Source organism: Anolis sagrei, chromosome 11 (assembly GCF_037176765.1).
Source record: "Anolis sagrei isolate rAnoSag1 chromosome 11, rAnoSag1.mat, whole genome shotgun sequence".
In the NCBI taxonomy this organism is placed as follows: Eukaryota; Metazoa; Chordata; class Lepidosauria; order Squamata; family Dactyloidae; genus Anolis; species Anolis sagrei.
This window is the reverse complement of record NC_090031.1, coordinates 7,283,586-7,308,064: the sequence shown is the minus strand read 5'-3', so window position 1 is coordinate 7,308,064 and position 24,479 is coordinate 7,283,586. Positions and strand designations below refer to the sequence as shown.

At 46.1% G+C, this 24,479-nt stretch overlaps 1 protein-coding gene across 3 annotated transcripts in view; it reads right to left on the bottom strand.

Annotated features, from left to right (window-relative positions):
- The window catches only part of MVB12B (multivesicular body subunit 12B), a 95,427-nt gene extending 76,751 nt beyond the window's left edge, over positions 1–18,676 (bottom strand). For 2 of the 3 annotated variants that reach the window (XR_010910330.1, XM_060757402.2), the window contains exons 1-3: positions 18,428–18,675; positions 6,594–6,716; positions 1,551–1,658 (exon numbers count right to left, since the gene is read on the bottom strand). Coding sequence is in view for 2 of the 3 variants with exons in the window: in XM_060757402.2 (XP_060613385.2) it covers positions 1,551–1,658; positions 6,594–6,716; positions 18,428–18,523 (327 nt within the window). In the remaining variant the exon portion in view is untranslated. Of the gene's footprint in view, positions 1–1,550; positions 1,659–6,593; positions 6,717–18,427 lie in introns of all 3 variants that reach the window. The other variant, XM_060757404.2, reaches the window with a different exon arrangement.
- Positions 18,677–24,479: the final 5,803 nt, after the last annotated feature.

Below are 24,479 nucleotides of genomic sequence, written 5' to 3'. Positions count from 1 at the left end.
GTACTGGCTTGTTCAGTAGACTCTCCTCTACAGTTCCATTTGGGGTGGAAGGCTTAGCATTGAATGGTGTTGTTGTTAAAGTGCAAAGTATGGAACCCTGCGCAGACGGTCGGTCAAGTCAACTTAAGCACCATATACAGGGTACTGGCTTGTTCAGTAGACTCTCCTCTACAGTTCCATTTGGGCTGGAAGGCTTAGCATTGAACAGTGGTGTTGTTAAATTGCAAAGTATGGAACCCTGCGCAGACGGTCGGTAAAGGCGACTTAAGCACCATATTTGGCAGGTACTGGCTTGTTCAGTAGACTCTCCTCTACAGTTCCATTTGGGCTGGAAGGCTTAGCATTGAACAGTGGTGTTGTTAAAGTGCAAAGTATGGAACCCTGCACAGATAGTTGGTCAAGGTGACTTAAGCACCGTATGCAGGGTACTGGCTTGTTCAGTAGACTCTCCTCTACAGTTCCATTTTGGTGGGAAGCCTTAGCATTGAATGGTTTTGACAGATTAGAGAGATGGGCCAAAACTAACAAAATGAAGTTGAACAGTGACAAATGCAAGATACTCCACTTAGGCAGAAAAAATGAAATGCAAAGATACAGAATGGGGGACGATGCCTGGCTCGACAGCAGTACGTCTGAAAAAGATCTTGGAGTCCTCATGGACAACAAATTAAACATAAGCCAACAATGTGATGCAGCGGCAAAAAAAAGCCTTGTCTGTAACTCTATTATATAACACTGGTGGAAAATACAGTTCTAATGGACATTTGGTCACACACCTGCTGAAAGGTTAAGTAGATGGTGATGTGAAATTGAAGGTAATGGTAAGATAAAGGTTTTCGCCTGACAATAAGTCCAGTTGTGTCTGACTCTGAGGCTTGGTACTCATCTCTTAACCGAAGAGTTGGCATTGTCCATAGACACCTCCAAGGTCATGTGGCCAGCATGACTGCATGGAACACCCTTACCTTACCGCCGGAGATGTACCTAATGATCTACTCACATTTGCATGTTTTCAAATTGCTAGACTGGCAGAAGCTGGGGCTAACAGTGGGAGCTCACTCCACTCCCACTGCGCCACCGGGTCTCCATGTAATTGAAGGGACATGCAATGGTTGCATCATTCATTTTTGTCCCTGGTTGATGACGAGCAAGCAATGCGTATAAAAGAGGGAAAGAGGCATGAGTTCTTTCTCTTGCCATGATTCTCTTGCTTCTCAATATGAATCTGTTACCCACGTCATGTTATCTGTTATCTCTTCACATGCCATTGACTGATAGGACATTAGGGGCTCCTGGTCTGTGTATATAGATACGCATAAGGTAATGTGTCGAGATTAAAAGTCTCCACTGTGAGTTTGGATAAAAACGGAGTCCAAGAGTTTTCTTAATCAGTGAGCGGCACAAGTAAAACTCCGCTGATAACTGATAAAGACTCTGCTATGTATGGGTTTCTTTTTCCTAGCTTGCCTTTGAGACCTTTGGTCCAACACTCAATACTACCACATCATTCCAAAAAATATTATAACACAGGTATCTCACAAGCCACTTACGTTCTCCTTGGAAAAGATCCGGGTGAAACACAGGTATCGTGTCACCTTGGATTTGAACAAGCCGTCTTTCCAGAGGTCGGCGTCCAAACCGTCTGCCGTTTGGGCAACCTGGAAAAGAAAAGATGAACCGAATCAAAGGAGGTGAAGAAGGGAAGGGCAAAGGGACTCGGCTGAAGTTAATAGGTAGCCACTAAATCCCTTTCCTATCTACCCTAATTAATGTCGGAAAGAGATTCTCTTGACACCTCATTAAGTCTCTTTTCCAAGGGAGAGAAGGAAGAAAAACAAAGGCAAATGGGAAAGAAGGAAAGCTACCTTGGACATTGGCCCTTAAGGTGAGTAGGACACATTCAGATACATGTTGTCGAAGGCTTTCATGGCCAGAAACACTGGGTTGTTGTGAGTTTTCCAGGCTGTCTGGTTATGTTCCAGAAGCATTCTCTCCTGACGTTTCATCCACATCTATGGCATGCATCCCCAGAGGTTGTGAGTGTTGGAAACTGTGGAATAATGTCCATTTAAGGCAAGTGTGAATGTTGTGATTGGCCACTTTGATTAGCATTGAATGGCCATGCAGCTTCCAAGCCTAGCTGCTTCCTGTTCGGGGGGAATTCTTGGTTGGGAAGTGTTAGCTGGCCCTGATTGTTTACTGTCTTGAATTCCCCTCTTTTCTGAGTGTTGCTCTTTATTGGCTGTCCTGATATTAAAGTTTTGTAATACAGGTAGCCAGATTTTGTTCATTTTCATGGTTTCCTCCTTTCAGTTGACGTTGTTCACCTGCTTCTTGTGTATTTCAATGGCTTCTCTGTGTGGCTGTGAAAGACAAGAGTTCTTCCTCCCATAATCAGGGACAGTTAACACCTTCCAACAAAGGATCCCCCCAGGCAGGAAGCAGCCAGGATTTGAAGCTGCAAGGCCATTCAATGCTAATCATGCTAGCCAATTACAACATTCACACTTGCCTCAAACAGACAAGAGTTCTTCCTCCAACAATCAGGGAAAGCTAACACCTTCCAACAAAGGATCCCCCCAGGCAGGAAGCAGCCAGGATTTGAAACTGCAAGGCCCTTCAGTGCTAATCAAGGTGGCCAGTTACAACATTCACACTTGCCTAAAAAAGACAAGAGTGATTCCTCCAACAATCAGGGACCGCTAACATTTTCCAACAAAGGACCTCCCCAAACAGGAAGCAGCCAGGATTTGAAACTGCAAGGTCATTCAGCGCTAACCAAGGTGGTCAATTACAACATTCACACTTGCCACAGACAGACAAGAGTTCTTCCTCCAACAATCAGGGACAGCAAACACCTTCCAACAAAGGATCCCCCCAGGCAGGAAGCAGCCAGGATTCGAAACTGCAAAGCCATTCAATGCTAACAAAGGTGGCCAATTACAACATTCACACTTGCCTCAAACAGACAAGAGTTCTTCCTCCAACAATCAGGGACAGCTAACACCTTCCAACAAAGGATCCCCCCAGGCAGGAAGCAGCCAGGATTCGAAACTGCAAGGCCATTTAATGCTAATCAAGCTGGCCAATGGTAACATTCACATCTACCTCAAGCAGACAAGAGTTCTTTCTCCCATCCTGGACATCATTCCACGGATATATAAACCCCACTTGCCTAGTTTTCAACAGACGTCACAACCTGAGGATGCCTGCCATAGATGTGGGTGAAACATCAGGAGAGAATGCTTCTGAAACATCGCCAGACAGCCCAGAAAGTGCACAGCAACCCAGTGATTCCATCTATGAAAGCACGTTATTATTTCAAAGGCTGGATGAGCATCTGCTGGAGGAATCCTTTGTTAGGAGGTGTTAGCTGGCCCTGATTGTTCCCTGTCTGGAATTCCTCTGGTGCTTTTTAGTGTTGCTCTTTATTTACCCCTTGTGCAATTACTTAACAAAAAGTAACAAAGAATTACTTTGATATTTTAGAAACATTTTAGAAACTAAATGTCTACATTTGTGTGAACACAAGTATGTCTCCGGAAGCATAGCAAATGTTAACAGCTGAATCCGTACTTGGAAAATGCAATCGCCGGATACGCCTCCTTTCAGCACCACAAAGATGTGCGCTCAAAATGAGCTCTTGGGGAAACTTTGCGCAGCGGTGCAACAGCAGTTCACCGACAGTTGGCCAAAGATCACGTTCCTCCGTCTGTTCTGGCTACATCATTCCAGCTGGATGGTTTCAGATTTCCTATTCCCAAGATGTGCCTTCCCAAATCCAAGTTTGGTTATCAGGAGCTCTTGGATGGAGAGTGTTGGGCAACGACTCTGGAGAGCGGGGTTCCAATCCCAGCTTGGTCATGGAGACCCATTGGGTGACACTCTCTCAGCCTCAGAGGGCGGAAGCTTACTCTGAACCAACCTTGTCAAGGAAGACATTTTCTCAACATGAACTCTAGGGGAAACTTGTCCAGATGTTTTGGACTTGAACTCCCACAATTCCAAAATCTATTGTCTTCCCAACCCTGCTATATGCCTGCGAAACGTGGACTGTCTACAGATGTCACATGCAACTCCTAGAACGATTCTATCAGCGCTGATTCCAAAAAATCCTGCAAATCTCTTGGGAAGACAAGCGGACAAATGTCAGCGTGCTAAAAGAAGCAAAGACCACCAGCACTGAAGCGATGGTCCTCCGCCATCAAATCCACGTTGTCCGGATGCCCGACCACTGTCTCCCAAAGCAGTTGCTCTACTCCGAACTCAAGAACGGAAAACAGAATGTTGGTTTGAAAGATGGGCTCAAAGCCAACCTTAAAAACTCTGGCATAGACACTGATAACTGGGAAGCCCGGCACTTGAGCATTCCAGCTGGAGGTCAGCTGTGACCAGCACTGCTGCAGAATTTGAAGAGGCACAAATGGAGGGTGAAAGAGAGAAACATGCCAAGAACAAGGCGTGTCAAGCCAATCCTGACCGGGACCGCCTTCCACCTGGAAACCAATGCCCTCACTGCGGGAGAACATGCAGGTCAAGAATAGGGCTCCACAGTCACCTACGGACCCACCCTGGAAGATTATCCTACTTGGTCAACGAGGGATCGCCTAAGTAAGAAGGAATTGTGGGAGTTGAAGTCCAAAACACTTTGCTTATGCCTGAAATAGATTCTCTGAAGAAACCACAGATGCACGCAAAACTCCAGGAAAAAATATTGGAAATTCCATAATTACTGCACCGTAACATTATTGAAAAAGTAAACATGATGTCACATCCATTTGCCAAATGTGAATCTCCTTGAACATGTGGACCACTAATCGAGAAAAGCGTGATCTTGTTAGGAGTCAGCCCTGAACAAGTGATATTCATAAGCATTCATGTAATAGCACACAGGTAACTCAGTTGTTAGACTGAAGAACCATGTCTTCAAATTATTTATGTATCATGTCAGAGGCAAAGATGAATCTCCTTGAACGTGTGGACCACTTATCGAGAAAAGCATGATCTTGTTAGGACTCAGCCCTGAACAAGTGATATTAATAAGCATTCATGTAATGGCACACAGGTAACTCAGTTGTTAGACTGAAGAACCATGTCTTCAAACTGTCAAGGTTAAAGACATGCCACTACAATATATATATTTCAATTAGCAGAGGATGGTTGTTTCTTTGAAGTTGTAATTGCCCCAAAAGATATACACTCCCTTGAAATCTCTTTGTTAAAATATGCACTCAAGAGACAAAACAAAGCAGTCTTCTTTGAAAAAATAACATTGCAGATTTAGTAACAAACTTCTTGTATATAACTCAAAAATTACAACAGCAAAACAACAGAGAGTAAACAATCAGGCACATCAAATCACTCTCAACAAAAGATTCCCCCCAGGCACTTCCAAGCCATTAAATGCTAATCAAGGTCAGTTGACACATTCACACCTAGCTCCAGCAGACAAAAGTCCTTTGTCCTACCCTGGTCATTCCACAGATATATAAACCAATTTTCCTACTTCCAACAGACCTCACTACCTCTGAGGATGCTTGCCATAGATGCAGGCAAAACGTCAGGAGAAAATGCCTATAGAACATGGCCATATAGCCCGGAAAAGCCTACAACAACCCAGTGATTCTGGCCACGAAAGCCTTCGACAATACATTCTTGTATATATTCAGCACACTAGTCCAATGTCTTGCCTGACTTTGGGGTTGCTGCTCATCTCCATTTCTAATCCGAAGAGCCAGCATTGTCCTTAGACACCTCCAGGTCATGTGGCCAGCATAACTGCATGGAACGCCGTTACCTTCACACAGTCCAATGTCTTGTGTGACTCTGGGGTTGGTGCTCATCTCCATTTCTAATCCGAAGAGCCGGTGTTGCCCGGAGACACCTCCAAGGTCATGTGGCCGGCATAACTGCATGGAACGCCGTTACCTTCACACAGTCCAATGTCTTGTGTGACTCTGGGGTTGGTGCTCATCTCCATTTCTAATCTGAAGAGCCGGTGTTGCCCGGAGACACCTCCAAGGTCATGTGGCCGGCATGACTGCATGGGACGCCGTTACCTTCACACAGTCCAATGTCTTGTGTGACTCTGGGGTTGGTGCTCATCTCCATTTCTAATCCGAAGAGCCGGTGTTGCCCGGAGACACCTCCAAGCTCATGTGGCCGGCATAACTGCATGGAACGCCGTTACCTTCACACAGTCCAATGTCTTGTGTGACTCTGGGGTTGGTGCTCATCTCCATTTCTAATCTGAAGAGCCGGCATTGTCCTTAGACACCTCCAAGGTCATGTGGCCGGCATGACTGCATGGGACGCCGTTACCTTCACGCCGAAGCGGTACCTACTAACATTTGCATGTTTTCAAAATACTAGGTTGGCAGAAGCTGGGGCTAACAGCGGGAGCTCACCACACCTCTTAGATTTAAACTGCAACCTTTTGGTCAGCAAGTTCAGCAGCTCAGCGCTTTAACCCACTGCTCTAATGAGGGCTCCAAAATTAAATGGAGCGAGGAATGGAGTGAGGAAGGAAGCAAGCAAACGAGGAAAACGGAAGCTCAGAAATTACGGAAAAGGAAAGAAGGGGAAGGACATACCACGTCATAATTGGTAGGCGCTCGGTTGCGGGAGGCGACCACCCCGACTCCGGTGATGGGGTCCATGGGCACTTCGGGCAAAGCATCGGCAAGGTCCCGGACCTCAGGCATGGCGGACTGATCCTGAAAGAAGGAAGGCGCAAGTTCGGAAAAACAGCCAAATCAGGCGACAGTTCGAGAAGTGGCCAGAATAAACAGAGGTGGGCTGGGCACTCCTTCAGCCGAGTAGCATTCGCCATTTGAAAAGTCTGTTGGCATCAAATTGCTTTCCAGAAATGTTTGATCCAAATCCAAAGTGGAACCGAATTGTAAACATTCCATTTTCACAAGGGCCAAATCAATAATAATAATAATAATAATATGAAATAATAATATAAAATAATAATAATACAAAGTCCAGCATATATATCTTATTTGCTGTGACCTACTGTGTGTTTATGTCAGTAAAGTAATAATAATAATAATAATAATAATAATAATAATAATGGTCAAACTGCAAAGACTCTGGCACAAGCCACTCAAGGTAGTCCCAGTCATAGAATCATAGAATCAAAGAGTTGGAAGAGACCTCATGGGCCATCCAGTCCAACCCCCTGCCAAGAAGCAGGAATATTGCATTCAAATCACCCCTGACAGATGGCCACCCATCCTCTGTTTAAAAGCTTCCAAAGAAGGAGCCTCTACCACACTCCGGGGCAGAGAGTTCCACTGCTGAACGGCTCTCACAGTCAGGAAGTTCTTCCTCATGTTCAGATGGAATCTCCATCCAGTGGTGATGGGCACACTGGGTGCAGTGCCTAAAGACCTTGGCCTGCACTTAAACACAATCGGCGCTAACAAAATTACCAGTTGCAAAAGGCCAACCTAGTGTGATCTGCACACATTATTCACTGATACATCACACAGTCCTAGACACTTGGGAAGTGTCCGACGTGTGATCCAATACAACAGCCAGCAGAGTGCCTGCTGTGGACTCATCTTGTGGTGTTTCTAATAATAATAATAATAATAATAATAATAATAATAGAAACAACTGGAAAAGCTGGCACGATATGAGGATTTAAAGATCAAACTGCAAAGACTCTGGCACAAAGTAGTCCCAGGGTTATCGGCACACTGGGTGCAGTGCTTAAAGACCTTGGCCTGCACTTAAACACAATCAGTGTTGATAAAATTACCATCTGTCAGCTGCAAAAGGCCACCCTAGTGTGATCTGCACACATTATTCACTTCTACATCACATAGTCCTAGACATTTAGGAAGTGTCCGACGTGTGATGCAATATAACAACCAGCATAGTGATCTTGTTTGCTGTGGACTCATCTTCTTGTGTTTCTAATTAATAATAATAATAATAACAATAATAGAAACAACTGGAAAAGCTGGCATGATATGAGGACTGAAAGATCAAACTGCAAAGACTCTGGCACAAGCCAATCAAGGTAGTCTCAGGGTTATTGGTACACTGGGTGCAGTGCCTAAGGACCTTGGCTTGCACTTAAAAACAACCAATTTGCCAGCTGCAAAAGGCCATCCTACTGGGATCTGCACGCATTATTCACTGATACATCATATAGTCCTAGACACTTAGGAAGTGTCCGACGTGTGATCCTATACAACAACCAGCATAGTGATCTTATTTGCTGTGGACTCATCTTTTTGTGTCTCTAATAAGAAGGAGGAGGAGGAGGAGGAGGAGGAGGAGGAGGAGGAGGAGGAGGATGAGGAGGAGGAGGAGGAGGAGGAGGAGGAGAGGAGAAACAACTGGAAAAGCTGACATGATATGAGGATTGAAAGATCAAACTGCAAAGACTCTGGCACAAGCCAACCAAGGTAGTCCCAGGGTTATTGGAACACTGGGTGCAGTGCCTAAAGACCTTGGCCTGCACTTAAAAACAACCAATTTGTCAGCTGCAAAAGGCCATCCCACTGGGATCTGCACGCATTATTCACCGATACATCATATAGTCCTGGACACTTAGGAAGTGTCCGACTTGTGATCCAATACAACAGCCAGCAGAGTATCTGCTGTGGACTCATCTTGCTGTGTTAATAATAATAATAAGAGGAGGAGGAGGAGGAGGAGGAGGAGGAGGAGGAGGAGGAGGAGGAGGAGAAACAACTGGAAAAGCTGGCACGATATGAGGATTGAAAGATCAAACTGCAAAGATTCTGGCACAAGCCACTCAAGGTAGTCCTAGGGTTATTGGCACACTGGGTGCAGTGCCTAAAGACCTTGGCCTGCACTTAAAAACAACCAATTTGCCAGCTGCAAAAGGCCATCCTATTGGGATCTGCATGCATTATTTGCCGATACATCATATAGTCCTAGACACTTGGGAAGTGTCCAACGTGTGATCCAATTCAACAGCCAGCAGAGTGTCTGCTGTGGACTCAGCTTGCTGTGTTTCTAATAATAATAATAATAATAATAATAATAATAATAATAATTCTTTGATTCTGACATGCCATTGATTGTAAGATGCACCTGCTTTCAGAGTTATTTATATGAGGGGAAAGTGTGTCTTCGAATGGAAGAACCACATCACTGTTGTCGTTGTTATATTTATTTATATCCCACTGTTATCTCTTGAATGAGATGCAAATGAGTGTGTTTTTTGCAGCCACTGAATGTGTTCTCTCAATGCATGACCAACCAGCGATGCAGGGAGAAGGCCAGACGGAGACACAAGGCAGTAAGCCTCGGGACTTTGCATTTGGTGAATTAGTCGCGGGACAGCTGCCATCTTCCAGAACAAGGGACCGGGTCAGAAGTCCCCGGGTGTGTTTTGGAACAAAAGGGCCCCTTTTCTTCCGCCTCCTCTGCGCCAAACTGCCAACAATAATCTCGCCTTGGATTCTGGAGGGAGGAAGAAAAGGAGCACAAAACCTTCTGTTGGCCGGGGAGCACAAAAGCAGCGTTGTGGGTGGAAACGCACATAATTCGGACTCTGTGTTGCTGGAAACACAAAGGGCTGGTTTATAAAGGCAAATGATGAACCAAGGAGCGAGAAGACCAGAGGGAAAGACAGAGTTTTCCATACTTCGAGCAGCACAAAAGCGGGTGCGTCTACACCAGTGGTCCGTGGACCAGTGGTTCCCAACCTGTGGTCCACAAGAACTGAAACAGGGGTCCTTAAACTTTTTAAACAGAGGGACAGGTCACAGTCCCTCAAACTGTTGGAGGGCCAACACAAATTAATGCACTGCACATATCTTATTTGTAGTGCAAAAACACTTAAAAACAATATAATAACTAAAATAAAGAACAATTTTAGCAAATATAAACTTATTAATATTTCAATGGTAAGTGTGCGCCTGCTTCTGGCTGATGAGATAGGATTGTTAATAATAATAATAATAATAATACTTTATTTATACCTCGCCACCATCTCCCCAAGGGACTCAGAGCGGCTTACGTGAGGCCAAGCCCAACAACACATCAATGAAACAAAAAGCAATAAACAAAAACAATAAATACAATACAATTAATATAAATCACATATAAACAATAACCAACAAACAGTAACATATGCAGATGTGAGTAGATCAATAGGTACTGCTCCGGCGGGAAGGTAAGGGCGCTCCATGCAGTCATGCTAACCACATGACCTTGAAGGTGTCTATGGACAACGTCAGCTCTTCGGCTTGGAAATGGAGATGAGCACCACACCCCAGAGTCGGACATGACTGGACTTAATGTCAGGGGAAAACCTTTACCTTTACCTTTTTAAAAAAATAGTTTTTATTGAAATAAAGGAAGAATATAATATCCAAGTAAAGAGGGGGAACATAGTATTTATAAGAAAAGTAGGAAAGTAGAAATAAAGGTAAAAAATTAGGCAATAAAAATCGGCAAAAATGAGGGGAAAAAGAAGAGAGAGAAAATCAAAATGAAAAATTAAGGAGAAAAATGAAAAAAATCAAAATTGAAAAAATGGGGGGGGGGGGACCCGAAAAAAAAAAAGTCCAGTGACTTCCTTCTAATTCTGCACGTATTTCTGCTTTATTGTCTTTATTTACCTTTACTTTTTATTGACAAGCTGGAATGTGTGCAGAGGAGGGCGGCTAAAATGATCAAGGGTCTGGAGAACAAGCCCTATGAGGAGTGGCTTAACGAGCTGGGCATGTTTAGCCTGAAGAAGAGAAGTCTGAGAGGAGACATGATGAGGGCCGTGTATAAATATGCGAGACGATAGAGAGGAGGGAGCGAACTTGTTTTCTGCTGCCCTGGAGACTAGGATGTGAAACAATGGCTTTCAAACTACAAGAAAGGAGATTCCATCTAAACATTAGGAAGAACTTCCTGACTGTGAGAGCTGTTCAGCAGTGGAACTCTCTGCCTCAGAGTGTGGTGGAGGCTCCTTCTTTGGAGGCTTTTAAACAGAAGCTGGATGGCCATCTGTCGGGGGTGCTTTGAATGCAATTTTCCTGCTTCTTGGAAGAATGGGGTTGGACTGGATGGCCCATGAGGTCTCTTCCAACTCTTTGATTCTATTATTCAATATGCCCAAATGTGAACACTGGTGCAGTTTGGGGAAAATAGATCTTGACATTTGGGAATCTTAATTATTGGGATTTATAGTTCACCTACAATCAAAGAATATTCTGAACCCCATCAACATTAGAATTGGGCCAAACTTCCCACACAGAATCCTCATAACCAACAGAAAATACTGTGTTTTCTGGTGGTCTTTGACAACCCCTCTGACACAAGGGGTCCCGACCCCCAGGTTGAGAAACACTGGTCTACACTAGCCATATAATACAGTTTCAAACTGCATTATGTGACAGAAGAGATACAGACGTCCTCTGACCAAATCTTGCAAGAAAACCATGGGATACATTTGCCTTCAGGTTGCGCTGAGTTGGAAACAAAGGCACACAATAGCAACAAACCAAAAAAGTCCTGCTTGCAAATATATACAAACATTGTTGCAGAATAGGAAGAAAGTGTATATATATGGGAGATACATCATTGTGTATCCCACCTTCCTTGTGAATCTTTTCCTTAAACAACTTTGTAAAAACTCTTAGGAAAAGCATAGTTCTCCTAGTGTTGCCGGAATGCAAATCCCAGCATCCCTAAATAGAAAGGGATTATGGGTGTTTGAGTCACATGCTGCAATCATTCAATACTTCTTTTGTGAGTTATCCCAAAAGCCCAGACTGTTTTGTTGTGTTATTGTTGTTATGTCCTTTATATTTATATTTATTTATGTCACTTATATATTTCATTTTTTAAAACCTGATTCCAAGCTATCCAGTAGGAGGAAGTTCCAAAGGAGGGAATATATACGAGAGTTGAGTCAAAAGTAATGCCTTCACTTTCGTAACTCCTCAACAGATGGCAGTACTGGTATGCGGCAGGTACTGGCTTGTTCAGTAGACTCTCCTCTACAGTTCCATTTTGGCGGGAAGCCTTAGCTTGGAATGGTTGTGTTGTTAAAGTGCGAAGTATGGAACCCTGCGCAGACGATTGGTCAATGCGACTTAAGCAACATTCAGTCACTGAATTCTTGACAGCAGAAGGTGTCACCCCAAAGGAGCTTTATCAGAGAATGCAAGCTGTTTATGGTAATTGTGTTGATGTGAGTACTGTGCATCATTGGGCGAGTAAGTTTAAAGATGTTGAGGTGACACCTTCTGCTCTCAAGAATTCAATGACTGCACATTGCTTAAGTCGCATTGACCGACCGTTTGTGCAGGGTCCCATACTTCTCACTTTAAGGACACAACCGTTTAATGCTAAGGCTTCCCACCAAAATGGAACTGTAGAGGAGAGTCTACTGAACAAGCCAGTACCTGCCGCATATGGTGCTTAAGTCGCATTGACCGACTGTCTGCGCAGGATTCCATACTTCCCATTTTAACAACGCAACCATTCGATGCTAAGGCTTCCTGCCAAAATGAAACTGTAGAGGAGAGTCTACTGAACAAGCCAGTACCTGCCGCATATGGTGCTTAAGTTGCATTGACTGACTGTCTGCACAGCGTTCCGTATTTCATATTTTATCAACACAACTGTTCAATGCTAAGCCTTCCCACCAAAATGGAACTGTAGATGAGAGTCTACTGAACAAGCCAGTACCTGCCGCTTAAGTTGCATTGACCGACCGTCTGCACAGGGTTCCATACTTCGCACTTTAACAACACAACCGTTCAATGCTTAAGGCTTCCTGCCAAAATGGAACTGTAGAGGAGAGTCTACTGAACAAGCCAGTACCTGCCGCATACGGTGCTTAAGTCACATTGACCAACCATCTGCACAGGGTTCCATACTTCGCACTTTCACAACACAACCGTTCAATGCTAAGGCTTCCTACCAAAATGGAACTGTAGAGGAGAGTCTACTGTACAAGCCAGTACCTGCCGCATACGGTGCTTCAGTCGCATTGACCGACCATCTGCACAGGATTCCATACTTCACACTTTAACAACACAACCATTCAATGCTAAGCCTTCCTGCCAAAATGGAACTGTAGAGGAGAGTCTACTGAACAAGCCAGTACCTGCCACATACAGTGCTTAAGTCGCATTGACAACCGTCTGCGCAGGGTTCCATACTTCGCACTTAAACAACACAATCGTTCAATGCTAAGCCTTCCCGCCAAAATGGAACTGTAGAGGAGAGTCTACTGAACAAGCCAGCACCTGCCGCATACCAGTACTGCCACCTGTTGAGGAGTTACGAAGGTGGAGGCATTACTTTTCATTCAACTGTCATGTATATATATTGTGTGTGTGTGTGTGTGATTGTATATAATGCAAAGTATGGAACCCTGCACAGACGGTTGGTCAATGCAACTTAAGTACCGTATGCGGCAGGTACTGGCTTGTTCAGAAGATTCTCCTCTACAGTTCCATTTTGGCAGGAAGCCTTAGCATTGAACGGTGTTGTTGTTAAAGTGTGAAGTATGGAACCCTGCGCAGACTGTCGGTCAATGCGACTTAAGCACCGTATGCGGCAAGCACCGTATGCGGCAGGTACTGGCTTGTTCAGTAGACTCTCCTCTACAGTTCCATGTGTATAATGCACCTTTGCAGCATGTTGACACTTGCTCCCTCTTCCTTCTGCAGGAAGAGAATTACAGCTCCCTCATTTGTGAAACGCAACACGAAGAATGACTCACGCCAATTGATAGCAGAGCGTTGGAGACAGCATCCTACCCAAAACTGCCAGCTAAGGATGGGAAAGGTTTTGACGTAGGCTTTTAAAATTGAGGGGAGTGCGGATGATGTACAAGCAAGGTGCAATTGGAAATTATAGCTCCGTAGCAATCTGTATGCTTAGCAGGTGGAGAATAGGTCTAGTGCTTGGATGCTTTTTTGGAGCCCAAAGTGGGTCACGGAAACCAAAACAACGTGAGATTTTTGTGCCCAATTGAAATGCCAAGATTCCACTGAAGCGAATGGGAGGAGCCAGAGAAATATTCATTTCCGTGCCCAATTGAAAAAGGTTTCTATGGTCCAATGGTGGGGCTGAGCTTCCCCCTCCCCAATATTGTTTAGACAGGAGACAAAGCCATTCCATTGTTAGGAATCCCTGCCAAAAAAAGAAGACTCCCCACCAAGGCTCATTCTCCAAACAAGGGAAGCGGCCCACACAATGAAAGGAAGAGGAGGAGGTTCCCCCTGTCCATTGAAACAAAATGGAAAATAATACACTGGGTCCCAATTTGACCAGTTGGAAAGATGGAAAGCAGGTTCATTGAGGGGAAAGGAATCCACGGAGGAAAAAGGGAGATGGGGTCTTTTTGGAGAGGTAGAGTCAGGCCAAGCCTGGTTTGGAGGTGCAGAAGAAGCTAGGCCAAAGGTGTGTGTGTGTATATGTATATGTATATGTATATGTATATATATATATATATATATATATATATATGAGAACATAGGGCTTTTGTTGGAGAGGTGGAAGAAGCCAAGCCAAGCTGGTTTTGGAAAGGTAGAAGCTAAGCCAAGAGGTTTTGGGGGTTGTTTTTGTGGGGAAACCAAAACCAAGCAGTTTGTGCAGATGTTCAATGGGTTATCGGAGGCTTTCATGGGTAGCTGTAGCGCAGTGGGTTAAATCCCTGTGCCGGCAGGACTGAAGACTGACAGGTCACAGGTTCGAATCCGGGGAGAGGCGGGTGAGCTCCCTGTCAGCTCCAGCTCCCCAAGCAGGGACATGAGAGAAGCCTCCCACAAGGATGATAAAAGCATCAAATCATCTGGGCAATGTCCTTGCAGACGGCCAATTCTGTCACACCAGAAGCGACTTGAAGTTTTTTCAAATCACTCCTGACATGACAAAAAAATTGGGTAGCTGTGAGTTTTCCAGGCTGTACAGTCATGTTCCAGAAAGGAAACAATCAGGGCCAGCTGACACCAAGGATTCCCCCAGGCAGGAAACAGTCAGGCTTTGAAGCTGCAAGGCCATTCAATGCTAATATGCTTTGAACTGGGTTTTCTGGCTCCATACTCAGATAATGTGGGATTTTCCGCCTTGATACTCTGGGATGTAGGGCTGTGTGGAAGGGCCCTGGGTTATATGGCAGTGTGGACTCAAGATCATAGAATCCTAGAGTTGGAAGAGACCTCATGGGCCATCCAGTCCAACCCCATTCTGCCAAGAAGCAAGAATATTGCATTGAAAGCTGACAGATGGCCATCCAACCTCTGTTTAAAAGCTTCCAAAGAAGGAGCCTGCACCACACTCCAGGGCAGAGAGTTCCACTGCTGAATAGCTCTCACAGTCAGGAAGGTTCTTCACTACCTCTGAGGATGCTTGCCATAGATGCAGGCAAAACGTCAGGAGAGAATGCCTCTAGACCATGGCCATATAGCCCGAAAAAACCTACAACAACCCAGTACTTCCTAGTGTTCAGATATTCCAGATATTGCCTTGATTAGCATTGAACAGCCTTGCAACTTCAAAGCCTGGCTGCTTCCAGCCTGGGGGAATCATTGGTTGGGAGGTGTTAGCTGGCCCTGATTGTTTCATTTCTGGAACATGGCTGTACAAAGCAGATATTGAACTGGAATAGTTCCTGCCTTGGTATCCTGGGTTATATGGCTGTATGGAAGAGCCCTGAGTCCACACTGTCATGGAATCCAGTTCCAGTGGAGTTTACATAGCTGTGTGGACAGGGGCGTAGAAGCCATACTAAAGGATTTGTGGGTTGTTTTGGAAAGGTAAAAGCCACGCCAAAGGGGGTTTGGAGAGGCTACAACCTCTACATAACACAGCCATAAGACCCAGCATATCAAGGCAGAAAATCCCACAATGTCTGCTTTGAATATCGGAGTCCACACTGCTATATATTCCTGTTCAAAGCAGGAAGAGACCCAAGATGTTTTTGGAGAGAGAGAAGAAGGCCCTTCTGGAATATATGGCAGCGTGGACACGAAAAATCCATGCTAATGGTTTCATTTGGAAAGATAGAAGAATGCCATGGTGTTTTGGGAGGAAAATTGGAAGCAGCTTTTGGCGAGGTCTTGGGAGAAGCTATCACTGTTTCTCTGTCTTCCTAATGCCGTGACCCCTTAATACAGTTCCTCGTGTTGTGGTGACCCCCAACCATAACATTATTTCCATTGCTACTTCATAACTGTCATTTTGCTACTGTTATGAATTGTAATGTAAATATCTGGTCTGCAGGATGTATTTTCATTCATTGGGCCAAATTTGGTACAAGCACCCAATACACCCAATTTTGAGTACTGGTGGGGTTGGTTTTGTCATTTGGGAGATGTAGTTCCTGGGATTTATAGTTCACCTACAATCAAAGAGCATTCTGAACTCCACTAAATGTTCATCTTCCAGATGTTTGGGATCTCATCTCCAGATTGACCAAACTAGCTTGGGTTTCTGGGCGTTGAGGTCCAAAACATCTGGAGGACCAAAGTTGGGAATCACTGACCTAGAGTGAGTCTTTGGGTCATAGATATGGTGCAACGCAACTGAGCAAGACCTAGCTTTCCAAATCCAGGGGTCAATGAAACTGAACAAAACCTGGTTTCCAAATCTCACGACCCAGCGTTTCCCAACCTGGGGGTCAGGATCCCTGGGGGGTCAAAGGGGTCACCAAACACCAGGGTATTTTCTGTTGGTCATGAGGGTTCTGTGTGCCAAGTGAGTTTGGGGGGGAATACACCTTGACATTTGGGAGTTGTAGTTGCTGGCAGGGGCGGCTGAACCCATTACGGAAAGGAAGCATTTGCAGTATTGTTGATTTTGCCCAGGGGCGCTCTTGAGGTGCTCTTGGGGGAAAATAGACCTTGACATATGCAAGTTGGTGTTACTGAGATGTATAGTTCGCCTACAATCAAAGAGCATTCTGAACTCCACCAATGATGGAATTGAACCAAATATGGCACACAGAACTCCCACGACAAACAGAAAATATATAAAATATATTGCGGGAGGGGGGGGGGGGGAATTGCTTTCCATTGAAAATTACCTAGGTCCGCCTCTAGTTGCTGGGATGTATAGTTCACGTACAATCAAAGAGCATTCTGAACTCCACCAATGATGGAATTGAACCAAATATGGCACAAAGAACTCCCACGATGAAAATATGTATCAGTGATTGGTTGGGGGTGGGGGTGTGCCAAAATACTGTTTGCTTACCGTTGAAAATTACCTAGGGCCGCCTTTGGTTGCTGGGATGTATAGTTCACCTACAATCAAAGAGCATTCTGAACTCCACTAATGATGAAATTGAACCAAATATGGCACAGAACTCCCACGATGAAAATATGTATCAGTGATTGGTTGGGGGTGGGGGTGTGCCAAAATACCGTTTGCTTACTGTTGAAAATTACCTAGGTCCGCCTGGTTGCTGGGATGTATAGTTCACCTACAATCAAAGAGCATTCTGAACTCCACCAATGATGGAACTGAACTAAATATGGCACACAGAACTCCCACGACAAACAGAAAATATATATCAGTGATTGGTTTTGGGGGGTGGGCGCCAAAATATTGTTTGCTTACTGTTGAAAATTACCTAGGGCCGCCTCTGGTTGCTGGGATGTATAGTTCACCTACAATCAAAGAGCATTCTGAACTCCACCAATGATAGAATTGAGCCAAGTTTCCCATACAGAATCCTCATAACCAACAGAAAATATTGATGGTCTTTGATGACCTCTTTGACACCACCTCACGACCCTCAGGTTGAGAAACACTGAGCCTAGGCCAAGGTGTTTTTGGAGTAGTTGGAGGTCTAAGGAAATGGGGACATGAAAGGGAATGGGGGAATTTGGAGAAAGGAAAAAGGCCTTTCTTTTGGAGAGGTTTGGAAGCAAAGAGCATTCTGAACTCCACCAATGATGGAATTGAACCAAATATGGCACACAGAACTCCCACCACGAAAATATGTATCAGTGATTGGTTGGGGGTGGGGGTGTGCCAAAATACTGTTTGCTTGAAAATTACCTAGGTCCGCCTCTGGTTGCTGGGATGTATAGTTCACCTACAATCAAAGAGCATTCTGAACCCCACCAATGATAGAATTGGGCCAAGTTTCCCACACAGAATCCTCATAACCAACAGAAAATATTGATGGTCTTTGATGATCTCTTTGACACCCCCTCGCGACCCCCACGTTGAGAAACACTGAGCCTAGGCCAAGGTGTTTTTGGAGTAGTTGGAGGTCTAAGGAAATGGGGACATGAAAGGGAATGGGGGAATTTGGAGAAAGGAAAAAGGCCTTCCTTTTGGAGAGGTTTGGGAGAAGCCAGGCCCAATGCCACCCTAGAAGGAGGCGAGGGAAGAGGCCCCAACTGGAGGGAAGAAGAAAGGGGTGCCTGCCCCCAGTCCTCCCTCTCCATGGCTCCAGGGGAGACTTAACTGTTGCCCGGGGCGCAGATGGAGCAGGAGGCGGTGTGGTCGTTGTCTTCGTCTGCTGGTCCCGGCTCCCCCGCTTCAAGCAGAAGCAGCTTCTCATTGCCCGGCGGCGGGAGGAGGAGGAGGAAGAGGAAGAGGAGGAAGGTCCTTACCGGAGCCAGGCCCCTTCCCGGAGCCTGATCAGGAGCCCAGGCCGCCGGCTGGGGCCGTGGAAGGGCGGAGGGAGGCCTGACGCCGCCTCCCAAGAGCTGCTAGTGCTCTTGCTCCCGAGGAGGAGGGAGAGGAGAAGCCGAGGAGAACACAGAGCCCCCTGCCTCCCGGAGACCGCACTGCCGCCGATGCCATCCCTCTCCCTGCCTCCCTCCACCAACCCCTGGCAAGAGGAGAGCCAAGTCCTACCTGGGCGCACTTTGGAGGGACCCTTTGCGCACAGGGCGCAACTGGGAAAAGCTCCCTTGGAGACGCACTCCTCGCTCCCAAAGAGGAACCTCTTGGAGAGATGGGCTCATCCTCCAGGCTGCACCAAGAGGGACCCCTTTGGAAACATCTCAGTTATGCCCAGGGCAGGAATTTGGAGACATACTTTTGTGCCAAGGACACATCAGAAAAGGGTCCCTTGGAGAGATAGACTCTGCCTCCAGGGTGCACCAGAGAAAGGGGAATTTGGTGGCATACTTTTGTGCCAAAGACACATCAGAAAAGGGTTCCTTGGAGAGATAACCTCTGCCTTCAGGGTGAACTAAGAGGGACCCTTTTGGAAACATCTAAGTTGCGTCCAGGGCGCACCAGAGAAGAAGGAGTTTTAAGACATATCATTTGTGCCAAGGACACATCAGAGAAAGATAATCTTTGCCTTCATGGGTCACTAAGAGGGATCCTTTGGAAACATCTCAGTTGCATCCAGGGTAAACCAGAGAACGGAATTTGGAGACATACCTTTTGTGCCAAAGACACATCAGAGAAGGATCCCTTGGAGAGATAGACTCTGCCTGCAGGGTGCACTAAGAGGGACCCTTTTGGAAACATCTCAGTTGCACCCAGGATGAGCCAGACAAGAGGGATTTGGAGAAATACTTTTTGTGCCAAGGAGGCACTGGAGAGGGGCCTCTTGGAGAGATAGGCCCTGCTTCCAGGACACACAAAAAGGGACCCTTTTGGAGACATCTCAGTTATGCCCAGGGCAAACAAGAGAAGAAGGAATTTGGAGACAGACCTTTGTGCCAAGGACACATCAGATAAGGGCCCCTCGGAGATGTTTCTCTGGCACACCAGAGAATGGGGAATTTGAGACATAGAATTTGTGCCAATGTCTCTGCCTTCATGAGTCACTAAGAGGGACCCTTTTGGAAACATCTCAGTTGCACCCAGGGCGCACCAGAGAAAGGGGAATTTGGAGACATAGCTTTTGTACCAAGGACACATCAGAGAAGGGTCCCTTGGAGAGATAGACTCTGCCTCCAGGGACCCCTTTTGAAGCATCTCAATTACGCCCAGGGCACGCCAGAGAAGAAGGAGTTTTAGGACATACCATTTGTGCCAAGAAAACATCACAGAAGGGTCCCTCCGGAGAGATAGACTCTGCCTCCAGGGACCAGGTGAACTAAGGTGGACCCTTTTGGAAACATCTCACTTATGCCCAGGGCGCACCAGAGAAGAAGGAGTTTGGCGACATACTTTTGTGCCAAAGACACATCAGAGAAGGATCCCTTGGAGAGATAGATTCTGCCTCCAGGGTGAACTAAGAGGAACCCTTTTGGAAACATCTCAGTTGCACCCAGGGTGCATCAGAGAAAAGGGAATTTGGAGACATGGCTTTTGTGCCAAGGACACATCAGAGAAGGGTTCCTTGGAGAGATAAGCTCAGCCTTCAGGGTGCACTAAAAGGGACCCTTTTGGAAACATCTCAGTTGCACCCAGGGTGCACCAGAGAAGAAGGAATTTGGAGACATTATTTTGTGCCAAGGACACATCAGAGAAGAGTTCCTTGGAGAGATAGACTCTGCCTCCAGGGTTCACTAAGAGGGACCCTTTTGGAAACATCTCAGTTGCACCCAGAGTGCACCAGAGAAGAAAGAGTTTAAAGACATACCATTTGTGCCAAGGACACATCAGAGAAGGGTTCCTTGGAGAGATAGACTCTGCCTCCAGGGCACAATAAGATGAACCCTTTGGAAACATTTCACTTGTGTCCATGGCGCACCCAAGAAGAGAGGATTTGGAAACATACTTTTGTGCCAAGGACACATCAAAGAAGGGTCCCTTGCAGAGATACTCTCTGCCTCCAGGGTTCACTAAGAGGGACCCTTTTGGGAAAAAAATTTGGTGCACCCTGAGCAGAATTTGGAGACATACCTTTTGTGCAAGGAGGCACTCGAGAGGGGCCTCTTGGAGAGATGGGCTAATCCTCCAGGGTGCACTATGAGGGATTCTTTTGGAAAAATCTCGGTTATGCCCAGGGTGCACCAGAGAAGAAGGAATTTAGAGACATACTTTTGTACCAAGGACACATCAAAGAAGAGTCCCTTGGAGAGATAGACTCTGCCTCCAGGATGCACTAAGAGGGACCCTTTTGGAAACATCTCAGTTGTGCCCAGGACAAGGGGAATTGGAGACATCTTTTGTGCCAAGAACACATTAGAGAAGGGCCCCTTGCAGATATAAGCTCTGCCTCCCGGGCACACTAGGAGGGATCCTTTTGGAAACATATCTGGTGCACCCTGGGAAGAATTTGGAGACATAACTTTTGAGCCAAGGGCACACCGGAGAGGGGCCTCTTGGAGAAAAAGGCTCTGCTTTCAGGGTGCATGAAGAGGGACCCTTTTGGAAACACCCATGGCACACCAGAGAAGAGGGAATTTGGAGACAGACTTTTTGTGCTAAGGACACATCAGAGAAGGGTTCCTTGGAGAGATAACATCTGCCTTCAAGGTGTACTAGGAGGGATCCTTTTGGTAACATCTCAGTTATGCCCATGGTGCACAAAAGAAGTAGGAATTTGGCAACATACATTTGTGCCAAGGACACATCAGAGAAGGGTCCCTTGGAAAGATAGACTCTGCCTCCAGGGTGCATTAATAGGGACCCTTCTGGAAACGATCTCAGTAGTGCCCAGGATGCGCCAGACAAGGAGAATTTGGAGGCATACCACTTGTGCCAAGGACATATCAGAGAAGGGTTCCTTGGAGAGAGTGCACTAAGAGGGACCCTTTTGGAAACATCTCAGTTGTGCCCAGGGCACACCAGAGAAGGGGGAATTTGGAGACATAGCTTTTGTGCCAAGGACACATCACAGAAGGGTTCCTTGCAGAGACAATCTGGGCCTTCAGGTTGCACTAAAAGGGACCCCTTTGGAAACATTTCAGTTGCATGCAGGGTGCACCAGAGAAAGGAGAATTTGGAGACATAGCTTTTGTGTCAAGGACATATCATAGAAGAGTCCCTTGGAGAGATAACCTCTTCTTCCAGTACACACTAAGAGGGACCCTTTTGGAAACATATCAGTTGTATCTAGGGCACACCAGAGAATGGTTCCTTGGATAGATAATCTCTACCTCCAGGGTTCACTAAGAGGGACCCTTTTGGAAACATATCCGTTATGCCCCGGGTGCACCAGAGAAGGAATTTGGAGACATACCATTTGTGCCAAGGACACATCAGAGAAGGGTTCCTTGGAGAGATAGGCTCTGCCTACAGAGTGCTCTAAGAGGAACTCTTTTGGAAACATCTCTGGTGTACCCTGGGCAGAATCTGGAGACATAACTTTTGCGCCAAGGACACACTAAAGAGGGGCCTCTTGGAGAAACAGGCTCTGCTTCCAGGATGCACGATGTGGGCCCCTTTTGGAAACATGTCAGTTGCGCCCAGGGTGCACCAGAAAGGGAAGAATTTGGAGAGGTAGCCTTTGAGACTAGCATTCCTTGTATTGTTGAAGGCGTTCATGGCTGGAATAACTGGATTGTTGTGAGTTTTCCGGGCTGTCTGGCCATGTTCCAGAAGCATTCTCTCCTGATGTTTTGCCCACATCTATGTAAGGCATCCTCAGAGGTTGCGAGTTCTGTTGGAAACTAGGCAAGTGGGGTATATATACCTGTGAAATAATGTCCACAGGGTGTCTGCTTGAGGCAAGTGGGAATGTTGCAATTGGCCAGCTTGATTAACATTGAGTGGCCTTGCAGCTTCAAGGTCTGGCTGTTTACTGCTTGGGGGAAGCCTTTGATGTGGGAGATGATATTAACATTACAATTCATAACAGTAGCAAAATTACAGTTAGGGGTCAGCACAACAGGAGGAACCATATTAATGAGTCATGGCATTAGGAAGGTTGAGAAATAAATAGTAAGCCATATCGCCAGTTCACTTCAGCCATGCAGCTGGGTCCTTATGCACTCAGCTATTGTATAATAGCCCATAATCTCTGAATCTAGTATCAGATCTTGCTGTTTCCCTCACTGCTGCATCTAGAGATTATGCGAAGTACATTCCTTTCCCCTCCTTTTTTCCCTTTCTTCCTCTGGTGTGGAGAGTAATTCCAAGGCAACGGTGTTGGTGGATGGCAGTAAGGGATATGCGCGCCATGCATAATAGATGCCCCCAGTGCCCCATTAACAAATGGAGGAAGATTTCTCAAACTGGATGGAGGGGGAAGGGGGAGACTGGCACGCATTCCAGACCATTAATGCTCCCCCATGGGCGCACCGTTACTGAGGCAGCCTTTAGTGTAATAATATTTTTGTCAACCTCCCATTTCAATAAGATCTGGTTGTAGAGAGATCACCGTTGCTTCCCAAGGAAATGCCTAATTGGTATTTAGTCGCCAGAAAGCACCACTAGGCATATTGCAAACATATGGTTGGCCTTCCCCTCCCCTTCTCCCTTTCGTCAAATAGACATTTGGTCCACAATGAGCTTCATTCCCTTTCCTGCTCTTGGTGCCATTGCCTCGTAGGGACTAGTTGCTTTTGTGAGCTTGGCATTCTCATGGCATTGAGTTTGATGGAAACATGGAGTTCACAGAAAGAAAAAAAGCTTTATCCTGGGCCATTGCATTAACTGGCCAGAAGAGGGAGCTGTTGCTCTCTGCTGCCATCACCAGAAGTGGACAAGAGGCGGTACTACAACTCAATGCTGCAATTTTCAGCATTCTCCGGTAGAGAAAATATATCTATGGATACTATATCTATTAGAAAATGTCGCCCATTTCCGCTACCTTGGCAGCCACCTCTCCACAAAAGTCAACACTGACACTGAAATACAACACCACCTGAGCTCTGCGAGTGCAGCATTTTTCCCTATGAAGCAGAGAGCGTTTGAAGACCGGGACATCCGTAGGGATACCAAGGTGCTTGTTAATAAAGCTATTGTCCTCCCAACCCTGCTATACGCCTGCAAGACTTGGACTGTCTACAGACATCACATGCAACTCCTGGAATGATTCCATCAGTGCTGCCTCTGGAAAATCCTGCAAATCTCTTGGGAAGACAGGCAGACAAATATCAGCATGCTTGAAGAAGCAAAGACCACCAGCACTGAAGTGATTGTCCTCCGCCATCAATTCCACTGGACTGGCTATGTTATCCGGATGCCTGACCACCGGCTCCCAAAGCAGTTGCTCTACTCCGAACTCAAGAACGGAAAACAGAATGTTGGTGGGCAGGAAAAGAGATTTAAAGACGAGCTCAAAGACAACCTTAAAAACTCTGGCATAGACACTGAGAACTGGGAAGCCCTGGCCCAGGCATGTAGCCGGGGGGGGGGGGGGGGGCTTGGGGGGCTTCAGCCCTCCCCCCCCCCAAATTCTCATGGTGGTCCGCGAGAAGGCCTTACTGGTACATTATTTAAACTGTTATGTTGGTGGGCAGGAAAAGATATTTAAAGATGGGCTCAAAGCCAACCTTAAAAACTCTGGCATAGACACTGAGAACTGGGAAGCCCTGGCCCTTGAGCGCTCCAGCTGGAGGTCAGCTGTGACCAGCAGTGCTGTAGAATTTGTGGAGGCACGAATGGAGGGCAAAAGAGAGAAACATGCCAAGAGGAAGGCACATCAAGCCAACTCCGAC